General features: G+C 39.3%; 2 protein-coding genes across 2 annotated transcripts; one reads left to right on the top strand and one right to left on the bottom strand.

Moving 5' to 3' along the window:
- Positions 1-1596: 1596 nt before the first annotated feature.
- Positions 1597-7739, top strand: glipr1a (GLI pathogenesis-related 1a). Its single transcript, XM_071540576.1, has 6 exons — positions 1597-1847; positions 2686-2934; positions 4097-4209; positions 6136-6221; positions 6725-6751; positions 7576-7739. The coding sequence occupies exons 1-6, from the start codon at positions 1677-1679 to the stop codon at positions 7728-7730; spliced, it is 801 nt and encodes a 266-aa protein (XP_071396677.1). The 5' UTR covers positions 1597-1676; the 3' UTR covers positions 7731-7739.
- Positions 7740-8491: 752 nt separating this feature from the next.
- krr1 (KRR1 small subunit processome component homolog) lies at positions 8492-20421 on the bottom strand. The gene is made up of 10 exons (XM_071540575.1): positions 20339-20421; positions 18918-19093; positions 17845-17979; positions 17120-17245; positions 15956-16039; positions 13726-13782; positions 12114-12284; positions 10570-10647; positions 9781-9877; positions 8492-8655 (listed from the first exon to the last, which is right to left on the bottom strand). The coding sequence occupies exons 1-10, from the start codon at positions 20412-20414 to the stop codon at positions 8504-8506; spliced, it is 1152 nt and encodes a 383-aa protein (XP_071396676.1). The 5' UTR covers positions 20415-20421; the 3' UTR covers positions 8492-8503.
- Between the last annotated feature and the right edge of the window lie 678 nt (positions 20422-21099).

Below are 21099 nucleotides of genomic sequence, written 5' to 3'. Positions count from 1 at the left end.
GTAAGGTTTCACATTAGACTTACAGTGTGGGGACTGGCCAGTTTGTGTTTCTGCATGAACAACAAGATCATACAGACACTTCATTAGGTTTCGATATCAGAGTCTAAATCACAGCACAATATGGTGGAAAACAGATTATTACAAGACAATTAATGGACTAACTTTTTTCCAGTTAACATCATAAATCTCACATTACTGGGTTGTATTACGTTAACAAGAAGGCTGAAACAGTAAATTTTCAAAGATCTAATAACTAAACTGACAATCTAATATATAACTGTCACCCATTCACACATTTGGTTGGTGTGAAAACAGGATGAATTTGTATGGAAGAGTTTTTGGTTCAAAACGTTCCTGTTAATGTAATAAAACCCAATAATGTCACAATTATATTAACAGGAAAAACAGTTGAAATATTGTAGGTAACTTTAATTACATTAAGTGGAAATGTATTACAATAAAGAGTAAGGCCATGGTCATGAATGAATCCAATAAAGAAGTCAGTGAGATTTACATTTTCTATTTATATTTTCACCAGAGTTCCTTCTTTGCCATTCACGTGAATTTCAACACCGGGTGAAGATGGTGACTGCTGCTTGCATCATCTACTCACCCTCATGCCAAATGAAACACAGGTGAAATTTGTTAGTCCATATAACACACAGGGAGGCTGCAGCACAACTTGGTAGCAGCCTTCTCCAAAACAACTGAAGTCAATGGGGACCTGTTCTTTAGAGCTCCAAAACAACAACAGCCAAACAATCACACTGTGAATAGAAAGACCTATGCACCATTATTTGTTGCAAATCAATCAGCTGTAGTTAAGATTTGCACTAAATGATGGTGTAAATATACTGTAGGTCTTTTTGGAACTCTGAAGAACTGGTCCCCACTGACTTCAGTTGTTTTGGAGAAGGCTGCTATGGAGTTGTGCTGCAGCCTCCCTGTGTGTTATATGGACAAACTTCACCTGAGTTTCAACTGGCATGAGGGGGAGTAGATGATGACAGAATTTTCATTTTTGGGTGAACTATTCCTTTAACATGTGCGTTCACCCTAGGGCTGGGCGATATGGACCAAAAATCATATCTCGGTATTTTTAGGCTGAATGGTGATACACGATATATATCTCGGTATTTTCTACGAAGTGGGCTAAATGTTCAGTTGTAAGTAGGGCTGGGCGATATGGACAAAATCAAATATCACAATATTTTTGACCAAATAGATATCGATATTGCGACAATATTGAAAGGATGACTATTGGTGCTTTCACAAAATATTTACACAATGAGATTTCTGATAAATAATCATCAGTAATGTGGATATAATGACTAAGTGGGTAAAGGCAAATAATAGAACAGCTAGAACAGTCTGGTAAGTTCAGAAAATGACATCACTTTACTGTAATGCAGCCTTTAAAACCAGGAACAGACAACACTTATGCCATATCACGATATTATGATATCCAAAATCTAATCTAATCTAGTCTCATATCACAATATCGATATAATATTGATTTATTGCCCAGCCCTAGTTCACAGCTACATCCTGTTCCTCTTCACGCTGCCAGTTCCTGTGCAGTTTGCGACACACTGCTGTGACAGAGAGACAGGACAGAAGTCGCTGCGGGACGTTTGGCAGCTCCCCGCACAACATTTCGCCTCCTCCTGTGAAGCATGGAGTCCGCTCTGCAGCGGGTGCTGTGGGCAGGAATCATCCTGGGCTCCTCGGTGTCTTCGGTCTCACTGCCGGGAATCACCGATGGGAACTTCATCGAGGAGTGCGTGCAGGCACACAACAGGGCGCGCTCTTCTGTCAAGCCTCCTGCGAGCAACATGCTGTACATGGTAGGCAGGACATGAGAACATATCAACTCTGACTGGTGTCCATGTTGGTTTCTAACTGTCAGATACAATGCTCAGGTAAACACACCAGATAACAGGAGGTGCTGGTCATGGCACAAGTTCCATTGTAGATTAAGAAGAACAGATTGAAAAGATTGAGAAGAACAGAAGAACAGTTGAGTTGTTCTTAATCTACAGTGGTTTTTAACTATCATTCAAAATGCACAAGTGACAGGTTTGCAGTGGTAAAATCCCCTCAGCAACAATATAAAGTGTGTAAGTGTGTTTTAAAGGAGACTGTCAAGTTACCCTGGACCGAGGAGTAGCCTACTAGACCTGTCCTGCTCAAGTAGAAGTAGGCTACTGTTGCTTCAGTTACTGAGCTACTTTTTAGAAGAGAGAACGTTGTTAGCTGTGATCTTTTCCATGTGATTCTAAAAAGACGATTCTTTAATTGGAAAAATTGGAAATGACAAAATAAAGCACAAAAACAAAAAGTAAAGTCAGATTCCTCTTCTCACTGTGAATGGATCCACAGTTTGTCTATTTATGACCAATGTCCAGTTTCCGTTGCTGATGGAGACACAAAATCTGTTCTGTGATGGATGGGATTTAAAAATGTTGTACGATACTTAAGTAAAAATGTACTTAAGTAAAGTAAAATTAGTACAAGTACACAGTAAAGCTACTCAGTTACAGTAATGTGAGTAAATATCATTAGTTACTTCCATTCTTGCACTGGATAAATACATGTTCAAGGGGAAAAAATTTAAAAAAAAATGATACAGGACAGTTTCTTGATTCTGATGTTTCCTCTTTTCATCTCTGTCTGTTCCTCCAGACGTGGGACGAGGGTTTGGCCGTCACCGCGAGGGCGTGGGCGAGGAACTGCGTCTTCCAACACAACGTCCACCTGGAGGACGCGCGGCGGATGCATCCCGTCTTCCCCTCGGTGGGAGAGAACATATGGACGGCCTACCCGCCATCGCAGTTCACTGTGCAGGCCGCCATGACCTCCTGGGTCAATGAAAAGAAATACTACGACTACAGCAGCACCGGGTGCACTCGCATCTGCGGCCACTATACACAGGTGTGTGTTAATCGCGAATCTTTGGTCTAAACTGGCCTTAGGGCTAGGCGATATGGTTGAAATCAATATCACAATAATCATAAGTATTTTTCTCGATATCAATATATATCACGATATGGTTCATGTATGCAAAATCACGTTAAATAATGCAATAAATTAATGTTCATCTCATTGAACAGAATGGTAATGTTAGGTGTGATGTCAAACAAAACTGAAATATTCAAATAATATACCTACCACACCTCATTTTATGAGAGTTTTTAAGTAAAATTTGCTTGTCATCATCAATTCAGACAGCAGAAATGTGTGTCACGATATCAAAATATCTTCATATCATATGATACGATATGATTCCACTGAAAGACGATAAACGATAATATTGAATTATCGCCCAGCCCTAGTGTGTGTGCACTTTGTAAATATGGTGGTAAATCGTGCATTTACTTGGTGTGTTCTGTGTGTTCATTCCAGAGGTGGTAGAAAGTACATAAAATCCTTACTCAAGTAAAAGAGCAAATACTCATCTAAAAATAAACTCTGGTAAAAGTTGAAGTACCATTTCAAATCCTCTACTCAAGTCAAAGTATAAAAGTACATGGGCTTAAATTTACTTGAAGTATAAAAGTAAAAGTAGTCTAAAAAAGTCATTTCTAATGTTCTAATGTTCTAATGTTGGATCCCAGATGAGAGGGTCTGCAGCTCAGATGACTAACGTTAATTCTCTGCTCTCTTGTTGCTTCTCTCTTCTTCCTGTTCTTGTCTCTCTCTCTCTCTCTTTCTCTACTTTTTGGTGTCGCTTTGGTGAACAAGCAGCCAATCACATTTGGCTCTTGATCAGCTGCTTCCTGGACAGAGGCTGCTGTAAATAAATCAGTTGATTTCCTGAGAGTGAAGTGTCTGTTTTGAAAATGTAGTGAGCAGAAAGTATACATTTTTCTATACTTTAGTCTTAAGTCTTAAGTCTTAAAACTGGAGCTAAGTACAGATACTTGACAATCTTAAGTAAAGTATTTTTTACTTGGTTACTTCCCTTATTTCCCATCTTCATGTTGAAATCTCTCAGTCTTAGAGAGAGGCGGGCCGGTGAAAAGGGGAAACGGATTGTTAACTCCATGTTTGCTCTTCATTATACGATCAAACTCTTCTGTCTCTTGGTCTGCAGGTTGTGTGGGCGAGCAGCTACAAGGTCGGCTGTGCGGTCCAGCTCTGCCCAAACGGAGTCAAAGACTTTACTGATAAAGAGGGCGTCATTTTTGTATGCAACTATGCCACAGCGTAAGTTGAAGATGTCTGTAAATATCCCCAACAACAACGGACAGTCTTAATATTTTATGCACATGTTTAAAAAGGGTTTGTGACTTAGAAAACTGTGTTTACATTTTACATTTATATTGTAGGATGGGTAGCAAGTGGACGAACACAAAGAAAAAGAGGATCCTCCAATAGTGCAAAAGAGTATCAGTATCAGCACACACAAAACCACACAGGTTTTCAAGTGTGGTGCTTCTTCAAAATAAGCAAAATACTACAGGCACAAAAGATGATATGGAAAAGTCAAGGTTTCAGGAAAAAGAGGAGTCTGGTATCGGGAGTGGCACAAATCACACACAACTATATACAGTGACACACACTAGAATACACAGTGACAAAATATGCAAAATGTACAAGAATTTAAAAGAAACAGGGCAAGTCTAGTTCCTCATTGAAGCCTTTAGGTCAGTGATTCTCAACCTTTTTCATATCAAGGACCCTTAATTTAGTCCACATAAGGGCCACAGACCCCCATTTGATGAGATTTTGTCTCTCCGACGCAAATCTGAGAATATTTTTATTGTCAGATATGATTTTGTCCAGAATCCATGACTGTCTGTATTGTAGGTAGAGAGATAACAGAGAAACTATGATCAAAACAGTCATTCTTCTACATTCTCTAATTGTGCTAACGTCTTGTAAATGAAATAATGCTGAAGTTTAACAATTCATCAGTTTGCTGGGGACCCACTGGAACCCCCTCAAGGACCCCTGGTGGTCCCCGGACCCCACATTGAGAACCACTGCTTTAGGTGAAACAGTTATTTATATTTTAGGAATTTATCTGATGCTGTTATCCAGAGCGACTTCAAATGAGCGCAGCAGTGGAATAAGCTGCTTTTCCCAGATCTCCAAAACTCACAAGCAGCTGACAGTAAAGCCTGTGAGGGTCTGAGATGCATGGAAGTAAAAAAAAAACAAAAAAAACTATTCCAGTGACCCGAGAAAGATCAGATAAGACCAGATAAGAGAAGAGGCAGGAGAGGACAAATGAGCTGAGGGAGAGAAGTGGGAAAGACTTCTGATCTTCTACTACACAGCCTTTTCTACAAAGACACACTCTCTGAAGTTGCACTGTTTATTGATTACCCAGCAAACAGGTAACCTTCAGGGAACGTTCCTTAAAGGTTCTCTGAAGGTTAAATTTTTTTACAACCTTTAAAGAACATTCTAGGAATGTTCTTTAAAGGTTATTTAAAAAAAAAAAAAAACCTTTACAGAACCTTTAGAGAACATTCCCTGAAGGTTACCTGAAGGTTTTTTTTTTTAATAACCTTCAGAGAACCTTCAAGGAGCGTTCCCTAAAGGTTATTTTTGTGAAACCTTCAGAGAACCTTTAGGGAACGCTCCTTGAAGGTTCTCTGAAGGTTATTTTTGTGAAACCTTCAGAGAACGTTCCTTGTAGGTTCTCTGAAGGTTATTTTTGTGAAACCTTCAGAGAACCTTCAGGGAACGTTCCCTGAAGGTTCTCTAAAGGTTAGTTCTCTCTCTCCCTCTCTTCACACAATTATTGCTTCAATCCCCATTCAAACCAGTACTAAAACTCTCAGCTCAGTGACCATGATATGCAAATTTTGCTTGTTTTTTTTTTGACTAATTTCATGCTTTTTTCACATACTTTGGTGGTTGCTTATTTAATTTGTACTTATTTGGTTATTATGCGTTTGCTGTCATACACATATTTTTGTTATACTGTTATGATGTTGTGATGTGTCCTAACTGCATCATTATCATTAGTCTATTAGTTAGGGGAAGTCCTCCTTTTAAACCCCATCTGACCTCTCCTGCACAATAACTATCTCTTTTTCTTCTCCTTCATACCAATTTTTATGTGAAAATTAATAAACAAAATGAGAGAGCGCTCCGTAACTTAGTTGTTTGTTTCCTCAGTGGCAATGTGAACGGACGGCAACCATATGAGTCTGCAGGAAAGCCCTGTAGTGGATGTGAAGGTGAATGCAGGGAAAGTCTCTGCCGTGAGTATTAACAATCCTTTATGTGTGATTTAAAAACACCCCAAGTCCTAAAATCACATCTAAAAATCTGTCTCTTGTCTTAAACTCTAACAGGCTTGTAGTTTGAATTATGGAAAAGATCATGACATTTCTCATGTGATGTCAGGCTTCCCATGTGTCAACTCGCTCGTCAGATGATTATAGAGATTTGTAAATCACTCTGTTCATATTTTTGCCTAATCTAACCCAGACCACATAGTATTTCTCAGCTTTTTGTCACCTATGGGAATGTCACAGCCAAATAATTTCATGTTGGAGATTTGGGAAGGGGCTGAAAGTCCAGATTTATACTGTCAAGTTAAGAAAGCAGAGACTGAGAGGCTGGGAGGGAACAAGCCATTTTACAAACCCTGTTAGATACATGTGGAACCTTTTTCCCCAAAAACATGGCAAGGTTCTGGTGAAGAAACATAACCACCTCATGTCTCCTTTAATCCATTTCAATGTGTTGAATCTCCTTGCAGGCAGCCAAGAGCGAGACACCGAGAAAAGTAAGTTTGATGGTGCTGAAGCCACGTTGTTTCCTTAAAATCTGGTTGGTGAAATAAAATAAAAATGGTACTGAGCAGCTTCCAGGTGTGAAGCAGGGTGTTGCTGAAAAAGAGCATGTGCTCTGCAAACACAAAAAAAAGTTAAAGCTGAACTAGGCAAGATGTTTATGAATAAATACACCTGTCTTATTGGTCCAAATGACAAAGTGGGAGTGCAAAAGTTCAAGCTGCAAAGTGAGTTTTTGTAAGAAATCTCAACACATAAGGATGGGACGATATGCTAATCTCACGATACGATGTAATAAATAAGTTACATGTAGAATTCTGTTTATTTCTGAGCCACAAATCTTTCTAGCGATGCCATTGGCTGCTAGAATGTAAACAACAATTTAAAAATGTCATTACAAAGTGACAATAATTTAATTTGGATGGAGAGCTTGTGAAACTGTGATTGTCACGCGTCTCATTTGTGATTACTACAGCAGAATAAAATGGAGCTGATATCACCATTCATTTTTCTACCCCACGATACTTTTTAATCACATTTTTGTATCGCAATATATTGAATTTCGATATATCTATATTGTCCCATCCCTAACTGGCACTGATCAACAACCCTATCTACACCCCACAGATACATTTTTATACCTTTGAATGCGAGATGTTTGTCTAGATTGTGTGAATATTGTTTTGTGTTTTCCTCTGTTGATTTAATTCAAAGGAAAACAAAGTCCAAAAATAGGATGCAGGCAATTTGAATCCAAATGTATGAAACAAAATCAGTGACAATATGCTAGTAGTCTGACTGTCCCGTCCGTCTTTAGGGTACATCTGGACCCCAGACTGGGACCCGGCCCTGGCTACCTGCGGTCCGTCCTGTGTGGCCGTCCTGGCCATCCGGCCCTTGGCTCTAATCTGCACCTTCATCGCTGCGTACGGAGTCCGCCACTTTTACCCCGACGTCTTCTGCTATGAGTAGACTGTCAAACATGGACATTGCTTCAGAAGCTGCTGGCTGACTGAGTGATGAGATGTGATGAGATGTGGATGCAGGTTTAAAAAGACAGAGTTCAATCTTTTTATTCTTTGTGCACAACAGATCTGTACATAAAACTGTCAAAAAGTAAATAAAAAATCACTGTCCTACAAAGTAAACGGCAGCAAATGTCCGCTGTAAAACTGCAAAAAAAAAAAAACTACCCACTACCCAGAGAAATGACTCATGAAAAACTCTGAAAATGTGATTTGTTGACTTATAAAAAAAAGTATATCTTCTTATCATCCTCTGACTAACAAAAGGGCAAAAATCTAATTTCTGACCAACATCAGAGCGACTGCCTTTTTAGCTTGTAGGCCAGAACTGATCCTGGATCCGATCTGCCTGCTCCCGAACAAACGTCTCAGTCTTCAAAAAGGAGAAATATATATTTTGCAAATAATATAAATACTGACTGTAGAAAACCTTGACAAAAGCATCAACAAATGGGAGGAGAGGAATAAGTGTTACATCACTCATTGGTAGCCTGTTTGTTGATCTCTATAGAAGCAACACTGAATATAATTCAGAATTGGCCTCCAGATACAGGATGATTATGTAGGACAATATGAACAGGCGATCCCTCCCAGCAGGTGATGGAATTCAGTATCATTTTCCGAAGCACATCGTCCCAAAGTCGGATGTCCTGTGCCTCTGCAGTCTTTATTCTGAGACCGCGTCAAACGGTACAGTGGTTGTTATCAGTCTGTAGTTTATTATCCTTTGTTTTTCTTCTTCTTCTTCTTGTCGGCGGCGGTGCTGCTGGGCGGAGCCGGGCTCGCAGGCGGAGGAGCGCCCAGCTTCTTGGTTTTGGCTTTCTTCACTTTGTCCTTGATGGCTTCGATGTCCAGCTTGCCTTCCGAAGGAGCTGCGGACAGAGAGGAGAGCAGAGGAGGTCGACAAAGAGGAAACGTACATCTATGAGTTACACCTTTTGGATGGGGTTTCTATTCATCAGGCTTTTGAGATGGGTGAAGTGAAGGGAGAGGAAACGGGAAGTCATGAGTAGGCTTGGGCCGACCGTGATATTTAGTGAATGTCGCGATATTTTCCTCAGTATCAAGTATTGCCCCGCCCCCCCATCCCACACCCGTCCACAGAACCATGTCTTACTTAGATCACAATTGTGCAAACTTTTAAACCGAGATTCTACTAGTGGTAGGATCTAAAAATAAAAAAAAATAAAAAAATCATAGTTGTAGTGAAAAATGTGTCATTTTATTTCAAGTAGTTCCCTTTTCTACAACCAGCTCATTTTCCTGGATTCCCCCCCCCCTTTTTTTTCCTCCAATGCTTGAAAAGTAAGATCACATTTCTAACCCTAACCTAACTAACTAACCCTAACTAAATGTGATGTTTTTTATTCATTTTTTTATTTAACCTTTATTTAACCAGGCAGGTCAATTAAGAACAAATTCTTATTTACAATGACGGCCTGGCAAAAGGACAGAAGGACCTCTCAAAGGGTAAAGGGGGACAAAAAAAAAGTAATAAAAGAAAGGCAATAGAAACTAAACTAAAAAATTAGATGTAATTTAGAAGAAATAAAATAACATACCGACCCCCCTTTATAATCGCAATATTTTGGCGGGACAGTATTGTGATATTACATTTTGGGTATGTTGCGTCGCCTCATCTAGAAAAACTTCTTCCTCTGTGACTCTAGTTTCACCAAAACTGTGGCCTCGCTGCTGTTGTTCATAATCCTGAACAGCTAAGAGCGCAGTCCAACTCTGTTTCAACCCGACATCCTAATCCTAAAACTGAAACGCTCTATTGTCCTGAATCATGAGGGGCGGAGAAGAGAGGAAAGTTCTGCTCTGCTGTTTGACTTCCTAATCCACTCTTCCTCTCAACTGGGGAACAAAAGCAAAGAGGGGAATCTGACGCCAACAAACCAACGATGTTAGATGTGTTATTACAAAGCACAGAATATCGTCTGTCAGACCGATCTGGTTTGTTCTCAGGAGAAAGTGTGTGACTTTGTTTCTACCTTTATTGGTCTTCTTCATCAAAGGCTTCTCCTTAGGTGGAATGAAAGCTTTATTCCGCTCCTCCTGCTTCTTGGTCAGCGCCTCTGCTTGTTTGACCTGAGAAAAAAAAAAAAAAAGAACAGTGATAGTCAAACATTTACCAATCCTGAGGATCCAAAGTAAACTCGTGCTACTCAGGGTGAGCCTCCATGTACCAAGGTATCTGCAGTTTGAAGTCTTTAAGCCCGTTTTAATGCCACCTGGAACTGAATTAAAGATCAACTTACACCGGCCTATTTCTGATTGAACAAAGCTAATCAAAGCTCTGAAACTATAAATGAGCAGTAGAAGAAGAAGGACACCGGGAAGTTAATTGTTATGGGACATGAAGCCCAAATGTGTTCAAGTAAAGCAGATAGAATAAAAAAACATGTTGCATATTGTACTCAAAACCCTGTTCGGTATTAATCCAAGAGAGGAAATGCAGAGCAAAGAAACCTGTCAGTACAGGGTGAAAAAAATAAAATCTATAATAACTATATTTAAGACGTTTTAATACTTTTTAAGGCCTTGAATTCAGATGATTTAAGACTTTTCCAGGCTTTTTAAAGACCCTGTATACAGCAGCCTGTTTGGATGTTAGAGGAACAGCATGTCACCTCCCATCACAGATGTTTTTTTGGGTCTAAATGGCTCTAGATGCGAGCTCTTGGCCTGAAGACAGACTGCATTTTATTGCTATAAATCACAGATGCAAACAGGCACTGCAGCGTACGGTGTTGCATTGTGGGTAAATGAAGCGTGCTCACCTTGATCTCTTCCATCTTCTTCCTCTTTTTCACGCTCTCTCGAAGGAAGAACTCTCCTGTGGCCAGCTCCTTGTCAGTCTGCATAATAAAGTACAACACAAATTTGTTAAATCATTACAGTAATAAGATTTTAAAAACTCAAATTCATTTTCCACAAGACAAAGACTAAGACTCTTCACTCATTGTTGTGAAAATGTAACTTTAAAATTACAAATCTCAACATCTAAACTGCGATTTTAATCTCCCATAATCCATCTTTGTATGCAAATGACGGTCGATGACATCACACAGCAGGAGAACTTACTTCTCGGTTCTTCATTTATTAGTTTCCATGGACTGCTGTAATATTGTGATGAATATAGCCATATATAGAGCTAAAATAATTTTATAATCATAAGGAAATACATACTGCAGCATTTTATAATAAACACATTGTTGTATTCATAGTATTCCCATGATTAGAGGTGGAAAGTAAAGTACATTTACTCAAGTACAGTACTTGAGTATTTCCAATTTGTGAGACTTTCTACTTTTACTTATACATTCAAATATTGTACTTCAATTCAAGTATTATACTTAAGTTCATTTTACTGCTAACACTCCTACACTTTTACTTAGGTAAACCTTTGAATGCAGAACTTTTACTTTTAATGGAATATTTTTCCATTATGTAATTGCTACTTCCACTTAAGTAAAGGATTTGAGTACTTTTTCCACCACTGCCCATGATGTCAATTTCACCTGTTAATTACAATCACCTGTTATTTTCCTACCAAGATGGCCGGTGGTGATGAAACAGAATTATGAATAAGAAGTCCATCTATGTATTTATGTAATATGCTATACACTGTGTTTGCAACATTACTGTATTTTCTGATGACCAACTAGGGAACCAGAGCTGAAATCACATTCAAATAACATGATAATTAACTTTATATGTTATCACTACAAAACACCACAGGACTATACAGACGCTGTGCTTGTTACTTAAAAAGTCCAAACCAAGGTAATTATCGTTAATGAAAACTAATGAAATAACAAAAACTGGGTGTGAAAAAGCATTTTCGTTAACTGAAATAAAAATAAAAATGAGGCTTTACAAAAAAACGATAACTAACTGAAACTGTATTGTGTGTTTACAAACTAAAATTATAGAGAAAATGTCTTTAGTTTTCATCTTTGTCAATTTATTTCATACATAAGCCTAGTATTTTGAATGGATATGAAATCTATCTTTCAATTTATTTATTTATTTTTTTACATTTTTTGAATCTCGCCCCTGACAAATACCCCATATTACAAAAAAAGACTAAAACTAACACTGAAACTAATAAAAACTAAACTAAAACTAAGCATTTTCAAAAAATAAAAACTAAACCAGCAAACCTGCTTTAAAAACTAATTAAAACTAAACTGAAATTGAAAACAAAGAGTCAAAAACAAAATAAAAATAAAAACCAATGAAAAATGCAAAACTATAATAACCTTGGTCCAAACTCCTGAGAACCTGAAACGGACTGAACAGACCGTCTGACTCCACTGACCTTGCTCTCCGGCTGCTGCGGAGGGAACGGCGTGTACTCCTTCTTCGCGCTCTTCTTCTTGGGTTCCTTGCGCTTGGCCAGGTTCTTGTGGCGGAAGTTGGGCAGGAAGCGTTCCCAGCTCTGCAGCCGCAGGTCGGGGTCTTTGGCCAGCTCCCGCTTGATCATCAGCGTCTGGCCGGGGTCCCGGGGTCAGACAATGTGGGAATAGATGATGGATGAGAATTTGGAAACAATGATAATATGATGCTTTGGCTATGAATGTATGGTGTAGTGTGTTTCTGTTCAGTGTTGTCTTCAACTGAAATCTCAATACTGCTCGATTACTACTTTAACGGCTGCAAAATAATAAAAGATTAATACTAGGGCTGCAACTAACGATTATTTTCATTGTCGATTCATTTGTCGATTATTTTCTCGATTAATCGATCAGTTGTTTGGTCTATAAAATGTCAGAAAATGGTGAAAAATGTGGATCAGTGTTTCCCAAAGCCCAAGATGACGTCCTCAAATGTCTTGTTTTGTCCACAACCCAAAGATATTCAGTTTACTGTCATAGAGGAGTAAAGAAACCAGAAAATATTCACATTTAAGAAGCTGGAATCAGAGAATTTTGACTTATTTTTCTTAAAAAATTACTTAAACCGATTAATCAAAATAGTTGGCGATTAATTTAAAAGTTGACAACCAATCGATCAATCGATTAATCGTTGCAGCTCTAATTAATACTAATGATATTTATTTTTTATAAAGATTTGATACTTTGACCAAATGTGTTCTGCAAGCTGAAAATTGATTTCTGTCACTGTAAATTGAATCCAGCTTTTTGCGTTTTTATGTGTTTTGAAAACCAAGCCCTAACAAATACAGGTTCTGTATATAAGAGGCTGGTTCAAGGGACACATTCATTTTTCTCCAAGTGTCAAAATATAAACCACAGTGTGACCAGTGCTTGGTGAGGAGAAACAACAGACCAAACCTCAACATATCAAGGCGTCTCTTTAAATAAACTCTTTTAGCAGAACTCTTTTAGCTTGTTTTGGTTTCACGCCCTCAGCTCCAGGTTGTGCCGACCTCGGCACACAAGCCCAGAGAGAGATCTGTTTCAGTCAGGAGATCCAGAACAAGGATGGAAATCATCTTCATCGGGCATGACCGCAGCAGGACGAGGAGTTTTAAAGCCATCGGTACCCAGCCGAGAATCTGCTTAGGGCTGATTTATCTTAGTTTATCAAATCAGGACAATTCATATAGATAGGCAAAGAAAAGTATACTAAACTGACTGAAATTCTTGTTCCTGTTGTCTAAATTTTCTCCCAACAGTTCTACATGGCAAAACCCCACCCACCTGGTATGCCAAGTGGTTTAAAACAAACGGTAAAGATAACAGTGGCAAATACAGTTCATGTCGGGTCACCTCCCTGCTGCAGCTTCAGATGCTGCGGGCAAGTCTAAACCGGTTTGCTGCTGACACTGGTGACACTTTGCTGGTGAGTTGGTGACACATAAAAGCCACATCCTGTCTTTTCACACTTCCTCTCTGCTGGTGACAGATGTGACCCGGCATAAAACTATTTGACACACAGATCAAGATCAACCAGCTGTTTGAGCGTACCTTGATGTTGTAGATGGGGTGGATGTTCTTCATGGTGTCCATCACCACTTTACGCACCTGAATAACAGACGGGCAGATTTTTAGAAACAACCACATTCTCTCTACATTTATTGTACTTGATCAATAACCGTAATAACCACAGAACAGATTACAAGAACTGTGAGCACACACACACACACACATACATCAAGGACTGTGACACACACACCTCCACCCTCAGAGACTGCTACCACAGACATAATTTATAAACACAAGGATTTAACATCTATTCATTAATATTTATAACATTCAACCTTTGTAAATTTGTAAATGTGTAAATTTGATTTTAGTGCCTTTTATTTTTAAAGTCTTTCGTAACATTATGCTGCTATCACTGCTTTTATTTATTTGTTTTATTTTTGACTACACCGAGAGAAGCCAGGCGAAATTTCATTGTACCTGAGTATAATGACAATAAAGATCATTCTATTCTATTCTATTCTGATTTGATTCTGATTAGTACTAATTAAATATTAGAACATGACCCCCCCCCCCCCCCCCACCCCATAGTCTATGTAGCGTATTCAGTTATGATAAAACATAATAAGAGAAGATGAAACTTAAATTATCCCCATGGGGAAATTGGGAATATTCTCAATTAATTTAAGTTTTATCGTACAATGTTTTATCTTCTGCCCATTTGTAATAACTGTATAATGGTTCTGCATGGAAAAAAAAAAAAGCAGTCATACTGGCATTAAAACACTTTGATTTTGAGTCTTAAAGCCCCAGAAGCAGATGTTCTTTGGAAGTGTCTTTAAAGATTTCTCAATATTCTCTCTTGCTTTACAGAAAAATGTCTTCATCCATTTGTAGGCAGAATAGAGGAGAATCTTAAACTCTTTTCCAGCCCAAATTCCCAAACACAACTCACTTGATATCATACATATTTCTTTTCACTATTTTCCCCTTCATCACAACACGTTCTACTGCTGCTATTTTGCACACCCTCCATATATGCTGTAATTAATATATTTTCCAAGCTTTTCTTTTCTTTCTACTTACCATTCTTGCATTACATTGAATGCTTTATTCTTAATTCTACTCTGTTTATCTCTGCTGTGTCCTGTTACTATTTGCTGCTGCTGCTGCAACGACCCAATCTCCCAGCAGGGATCATTAAAGTTTCATCTCATTTCTCTCTCAGCTCAACAAGATCTCGATTAGACCTGAGGGGAATCTGTCTCACACATCATTCCGGTTTGTTTGGAATAAACAGAAGAAGAAGAAGAAGACGAAGAAGAACTGGGTAGTTAGCATGAGCAGTGATAGCCACCATGGCTGAACAGGCAGAGAAACGAGAAACTCAAACTGCATCAACAGAAAAATCCAAGCTCCGCCCACAAACTGTTTGATTGACAGGTGATCTCTGGGAAGAGCAGTGAAGAAACACCACAGTGAGGAGCGCTTTAAGCCGCTTTTCCACCGCATGGTACCGACTCGACTCGCCTTGACTCTACTCGCTTATATGGTGGTAGTACCACTTGGTTTTCCACTGCAGATAGTACACCCTCAATGTGCCCCCCCCCACAACTGGTCATCATAGCGACGCCGCATGAAACTGCCGTGATGTCATCTTCACACAGCAACAATGGAGGATATGGAAGGGATGATGTTCTGGATTCTCGGTATGTGGCTGTTAGTCACAGCAAGGAAACAGATTTTATTTCAGAAGAGGCTGAAGGCAGCGAGACAGCAGACTGTTCTCTGGCTGCTCAAGGCGGCAAGAGGGTAAGCTAGCCTGGTAGCTAACGTTAGCATATATGTCCCGTGTCGCGCAATGATGACGATTCTCTCTGACCAATCAGTAGTCTGCAGTGTTTTCACATCACCTTTTGGTATCGCCTCAGCTCGCTTGGAACCTCGACGGAGGTGCTACCAAAAAAAGTACCAGCTACCAGGTAATATGGTACCTGGTACCTGGTACTTGCCCAATGGAAAACCAAAAAAAGGCGAGTAGAGTCGAGTCGAGTTGAGCCGGTACCATGCGGTGGAAAAGCGGCAAAAGATGGAGACTAAGTTGAAAAACGTGATTTCACAGATTACAGAAAACAAATTTAGGAAAAAAGAAAACTGTTTATATTTTGTTTATATCAGTGGTTGTGAAGCCTTATGATTATCAGCGACCTTCTGACTTGCCCCTCCCTCCCTGACCATAAGCCCTGCAGTACAGAAGTCATGAGGCTCTTACCTCCTTCAGGCCGTTGTGCGGCCCGAGCGCTGACACAGTGTTTCCCTGCACCATCACATAGCAGCTGGTCAACAACTCCAACGCCTGGAGAGAAGAGAGGGAAGAGAAAAGTAAAGCTTTTTAACTCACAGCTCATATAATATAATATAATATAATATATTCAATCTGTCCACTGTGTTGTTGTTTTGTTCCAGCTGCAGTCAGTCAGACGTTGTAGCTGAATAGAAGCAACGTCGCCACCTAGTGACGTTCAGCCCAAATTGCACCATACTGACTACAGACACAGACTCTTAGGCTTTGTTCACACTGCAGCTACAATTGTCTAGAGCTTCAACGATTAATCGGTTTGAGTAGTTTTTTAAGAAAAATAAGTCAAAATTCTCTGATTCCAGCTTCTTAAATGTGAATATTTTCTGGTTTCTTTCCTCCTCTATGACAGTAAACTGAATATCTTTGGGTTGTGGACAAAACAAGACATTTGAGGACGTCATCTTGGGCTTTGGGAAACACTGATCCACATTTTTCACCATTTTATGACATTTTATAGACCAAACAACTAATCGATTAATCGACAATGAAAATAATCGTTAGTCGCTGCCCTACAATTGTCCCAATTCTGATTTTTTTTCCCTTCACATGTGACACAGATCTGATGTTTTCTAATCAGTGTGAACAAAAAGCTGCATGGAGTCGCATTTTTTCAATCCTGATCTGTAGATATGTTGTGGAAAATATGATCCTGAGCACATAAGACTTTTTACGTCATTCACCTGAGACAATTTTGATAATTCTGGCAACACAGCAGCGTTAGAACGAGACACAACAATGAAAACAAAGACAAATAGTCGACTTGATTGGTATTTGGGGAGACGCCTCGATTCAGTCAAAACTTGGGAGGTTCATACTGTTAAGCAATTAGCAGCAATTTGGAACTGAGCATGAAGGCCTGCAGTGTGAACGGAGCCTTAATTTCAGGGTCATGGGCTTCAGCTCCATGTTGGGTTTTCATTGTGTCTGCGGAGAAGCCGGTAAACATCAGAGAGAAATGTTGGAAAGGGAAAGTTTTGTGTTCCTGTGTAGCTGAAGATGAAACCACAGAGGTGAACTGAGCCGGACGGTTCAGGTGTGTGTGGACGGGACCAAAGCCTCCGGTGTGGGACTCACTTTAAGGGTGGAGCCCTTGGGGCCGATCAGCCTCTGTCTCCGCTTCACGAACCGCTCTCTGTTCCTCACCAGGGTCCCGATCTTGATGATGTCACACGCCGCGTCATCCTGTAATATCCGCACCGCCTGGAGGCAAAGAACGACCGAGAAGAACCTTAATCACCAGAAAACAAATCTTTTCTATTGTTTATTGATGCTAAAACCCTCAACTGTGACTTTAAGAAGAGTCGGCCGGCCTTTTTGTCAGCATTTTCATTTGTAATGAATAAACGTCGATCCAATAATTATATTAATAATAAAATAATTGCTACAAACCATTACAAAGTAGCACAACACGATATGAAATGGGAAAAAATTTGCTCTGGTGAAGAGTGGGACTATATAAAACTCTAAATACGCTCTACCTGTCATATGTATATAACAGTTTCTAAATGTACTGGTACTGTCAATCTAATTATTTGAATTACTAAAGGGATCCTTTTATTTTTATTATTTTTTATTTTTTTTTATTTACTTTTTTTTTTTACTACTTTTTTATTTTTTTGTTATTGAATTTGTTTTTCTCTCCTTTTATTTTTTTGTAGGGATATATTGTCATGTCATCATATTGTTGTGTGTGTTATGTGTATTATTTGCCTGCAATAATAATAATGAAAAAAATTTATAAATAAATCGATCCATGAAAGTTCCCCCCTGCAGCTTTGACCCAGCCCGCTGTCGATCACCTGTTCGAACGGGACGCTCCTGGCCAGCAGCTTGATGAGGTCCCTCGCTCTCACGATGGCGTACGGGTCAAACGTTTTCTTGGTGGTGCAAACCGTGACGCTGCCCTCAATCAGGTCCAGGGTGGCCTTGATGTGCTGTGGGGGGCGGGGGGGGGAAATCCACGTTACACACTTACTCAACTCTTTCCAGCCTTACAGCACAGATTTTTTTAAAGAGGCAAGTGACGTAAAACATATTTGAGAAGCTGAAACTTCTAATTTGACATCAAAGAGTGTGTCGGATTTGGCGAACGGTGTCTGGAACTCACAACTGGTACATGACACATTTATACCCATCTATACAGAATACAATGTATGTATTATAGCTAGGTCTGGGCGATAATTCAATATTATCATTTATCGCCTTTCAGTGCAATCATATGGTGATGATTTGGTGATTTTGGGATATCATGATGCACAATTCTGCTGTATAAACTGATGATAACTAGAACACTTTATTTAAAAACTCTGACAAAATGAGGTATGAAACATTTTAAGGAATATTATTTGAAAATTTCACCATTCAGTTCAATGCCATGAACCTTAATTTGATTATTTAACATGTGATTTAGCATGTATGAGCCATATTGTGATATACAGTACTGTGCAAAAGTCTTAGGCACATGTAAAAAAAAAAAAATCATAAAGTGAAGATGCTTTCAAAAATAATGAAATGAAAAGTTTCTAAACATAAAAAAAACACTATAAAGCGCAGTCTACTCACACACTAATGCAGAAAACAAATAGCACAAACAAATAAAAAACAACCAAAACAAATAAAACAAAAATAATGATCTAGGCCTAAGACTTTTGCACAGTACTGAATATATATAAATATCTGTATCGATATAAAAACAAAATCCTTATGATTAGCATGATATTGATTCCAACCTCATCGCCCAGCCCTAACAGCAGCAGCCATGCACAGTAAGGCTTTTATGCACCGATATCATAACTTTACCAGCCCAGTACAGGCTAAACACAAACACACACACACACACACACCAGTCCCAGGACAGCCAGCTGAAACTCACCGCCTCTCCTAAGGCCTTCTGCACCAGCGGCCAGCACTCCTTCAGGTATGCCTCTCTGTATTTGGGGAAGAGCGTGGCGAAGCTGCTCTCCTCCAGCAGGCCGCGGGGGTTGTCCTCCCTGCTGAACGACGGCTCCTTCCAGCCGTCAGGCACCGTCAGCAGCTCGCTCTCATCCACTGCAACACACACACACACACACACACACACACACACACACACACACACACACACACACACACCAGCAGGTCAGGTGTGTGAAATCTGCTTCCCTGCCGGTGTGTCCTCATCTTCCTCGGGGTGTTTTGTCATTTTGCCGTTACTCAGGGAAATTATCATGGAGGAAATGTCTTTAATAAATGAGTCATCTAATGTATAGACCAGTAGTTCTCAAGGTGGGGTCCTCCTGGTCCTTGCTGGGGACCTCCTGGAACCCCCTCAAGGACCCCCAGGGGTCCTTGAGGGGGTTCCAGGAGGTCCCCAGCAAATTGATGAATTTTTAAATTCACCATTGATTCATTTATGAGAAGTTAACACAATTAGAGAATGTATAAGAATCACTGTTTTGATCATGGTTTCTCTGTTATCTCTCTACCTACAATACAGAGAGTCATGGCATTCTGGACAAAATCTTACACAACAATAAAAAATATTCTCAGATTTGAGTCCGAGAGACAAAATCTCATCAAATGGGGGTCTGTGGCTCTAATGTTGACTAAATTAGGGGTCCATCATGATATGAAAAAGGTTGAGAAACACTGGTATAGCCTGAGACAACCGTGATATATTTCTTGACATCTTTCTCTATATCTTTCTTTCTTTTTTATGTCATTTTTACTAGAGACATTCTGTCATGCTTTTGCATTTGCTTGCAATTGTTTTAATCCATGTATCTTTTGTAAAGCACTTACAGTTGCATTATAGGTATGAATGGTGTTATAAAATAGAGTTACTGTTATTTATTACTACTACTACTATTATTATCCGATCATTATGAGGGAACTTGGAACTACTTTCGGTGCAGGTAGGCTACTTTTATTTTTTAATAATCCCGTATTGTGTTATATATTGTATAAAACGTTTTTACCTTTCAAAAAGTCAGTGAGATGCACAAAAAAATCCACAAAACCTGAAATTTTCAACTGAAAACTGAAACTTTCCTCCCTGGTGTGAAATCGAGGAGAAGACAGGCCGCCAAAGGAAACAAACATTTTTTTACGAGAAACACATTTCGCCACAACACCTGGCAACTGTTGACAAGGCAGCTCGCGAGCTAATGCTAATTCATGCGTGCTGTGCAGTGCTGCCTGTAGCTAGCCGTGACGACAGCTCAGTTTTAGCCTTTTAGTTCAGCTCAGCTTCAGAGTGAACAGACCGCCAGGTGTTAGTTTACCGTTTCTAACCCGACAACATCCAGAATTTACCTTGGTTTTTCGTCTTTTTCGATTTCTTCCCGGTTTGTGCTTCACTCACGCCGTCTTCTGTCGTGGGGGACGCCATTGTTGACGACTGGAAACGGAAGTGACGCACCACATTTCTTCTTCTTCGGTTTGCAAAGAGGGAAGTGCTTCCCCTAAGAGAATCTCTGAAATTTGTTTAAGAAATTGAACTTCTGAATGTCAGTTATTTAATAAAACCGTAATTTCTGCATTTAGTCTTCCCTTCTCTCGTACTGTTTTGTATCATAGTGAACTGGCTTTGTTACTGACGTCTGAATTGTGTTAATTATTAAATATATATATAAAAAAATACAGGGGCAGTGAAGTTTGACAGTCCTGATCCATCATCTACTGTCATTTAGTGTAACCTTAAATAAAACAACTGTGGACCATTCATGTATAACAAATGTACACAAAAACAGTAATAAATCTGAAACAAATTCACTTACAAAGTTATTAGCTAAGAAACTAATTACATGAAGAGAAATCAGGAGCAGCTACTTGTCGGCTGAAGATTTACAGATTGGACCCAAACCCTAACCACTGAAAGGAAGAGAGAAATGCTAAGAAAGAGAAGAGTTGGAGAAACGGAGGAATATTACCGTCTCATTTAATACTGGGACACTTATTCATGTTAACGCCTTTTTACGATCCACTAATAAACTGTTAAACACAGAGATGTTGTCCTTTTCAAGCATTTTATTGCAGTCGTAGTCGTTCATAGTAATTCATGATGGCTTTTGTTG

The sequence above is a fragment of the Centroberyx affinis genome, unplaced genomic scaffold, assembly GCF_046629955.1.
Source record: "Centroberyx affinis isolate AG114_WGS23_722 - 3 ecotype Tasmania unplaced genomic scaffold, CSIRO-AGI_Caff_v1 ptg003688l_1, whole genome shotgun sequence".
Classification (NCBI taxonomy): Eukaryota; Metazoa; Chordata; class Actinopteri; order Beryciformes; family Berycidae; genus Centroberyx; species Centroberyx affinis.
This window is presented reverse-complemented; position numbering and strand designations above follow the sequence as displayed.

What these genes read in the sequence shown, in the direction of transcription:
- glipr1a (XM_071540576.1), top strand. Translation starts at nt 1,677, where the DNA reads ATGGAGTCCGCTCTGCAGCGGGTGCTGTGGGCAGGAATCATCCTGGGC. An exon ending in CGAGCAACATGCTGTACATG is followed by an intron (nt 1,848 to 2,685) that starts GTAGGCAGGACA and finishes CTGTTCCTCCAG; the next exon opens with ACGTGGGACGAGGGTTTGGC. An exon ending in TCTGCGGCCACTATACACAG is followed by an intron (nt 2,935 to 4,096) that starts GTGTGTGTTAAT and finishes CTTGGTCTGCAG; the next exon opens with GTTGTGTGGGCGAGCAGCTA.
- krr1 (XM_071540575.1), bottom strand. Translation starts at nt 20,414, where the DNA reads ATGGCGTCCCCCACGACAGAAGACGGCGTGAGTGAAGCACAAACCGGG. An exon ending in CCAAGGGCTCCACCCTTAAA is followed by an intron (nt 16,040 to 17,119) that starts GTGAGTCCCACA and finishes TCTTCTCTCCAG; the next exon opens with GCGTTGGAGTTGTTGACCAG. An exon ending in GATGAAGAAGACCAATAAAG is followed by an intron (nt 8,656 to 9,780) that starts GTAGAAACAAAG and finishes CTCTGTCCGCAG; the next exon opens with CTCCTTCGGAAGGCAAGCTG.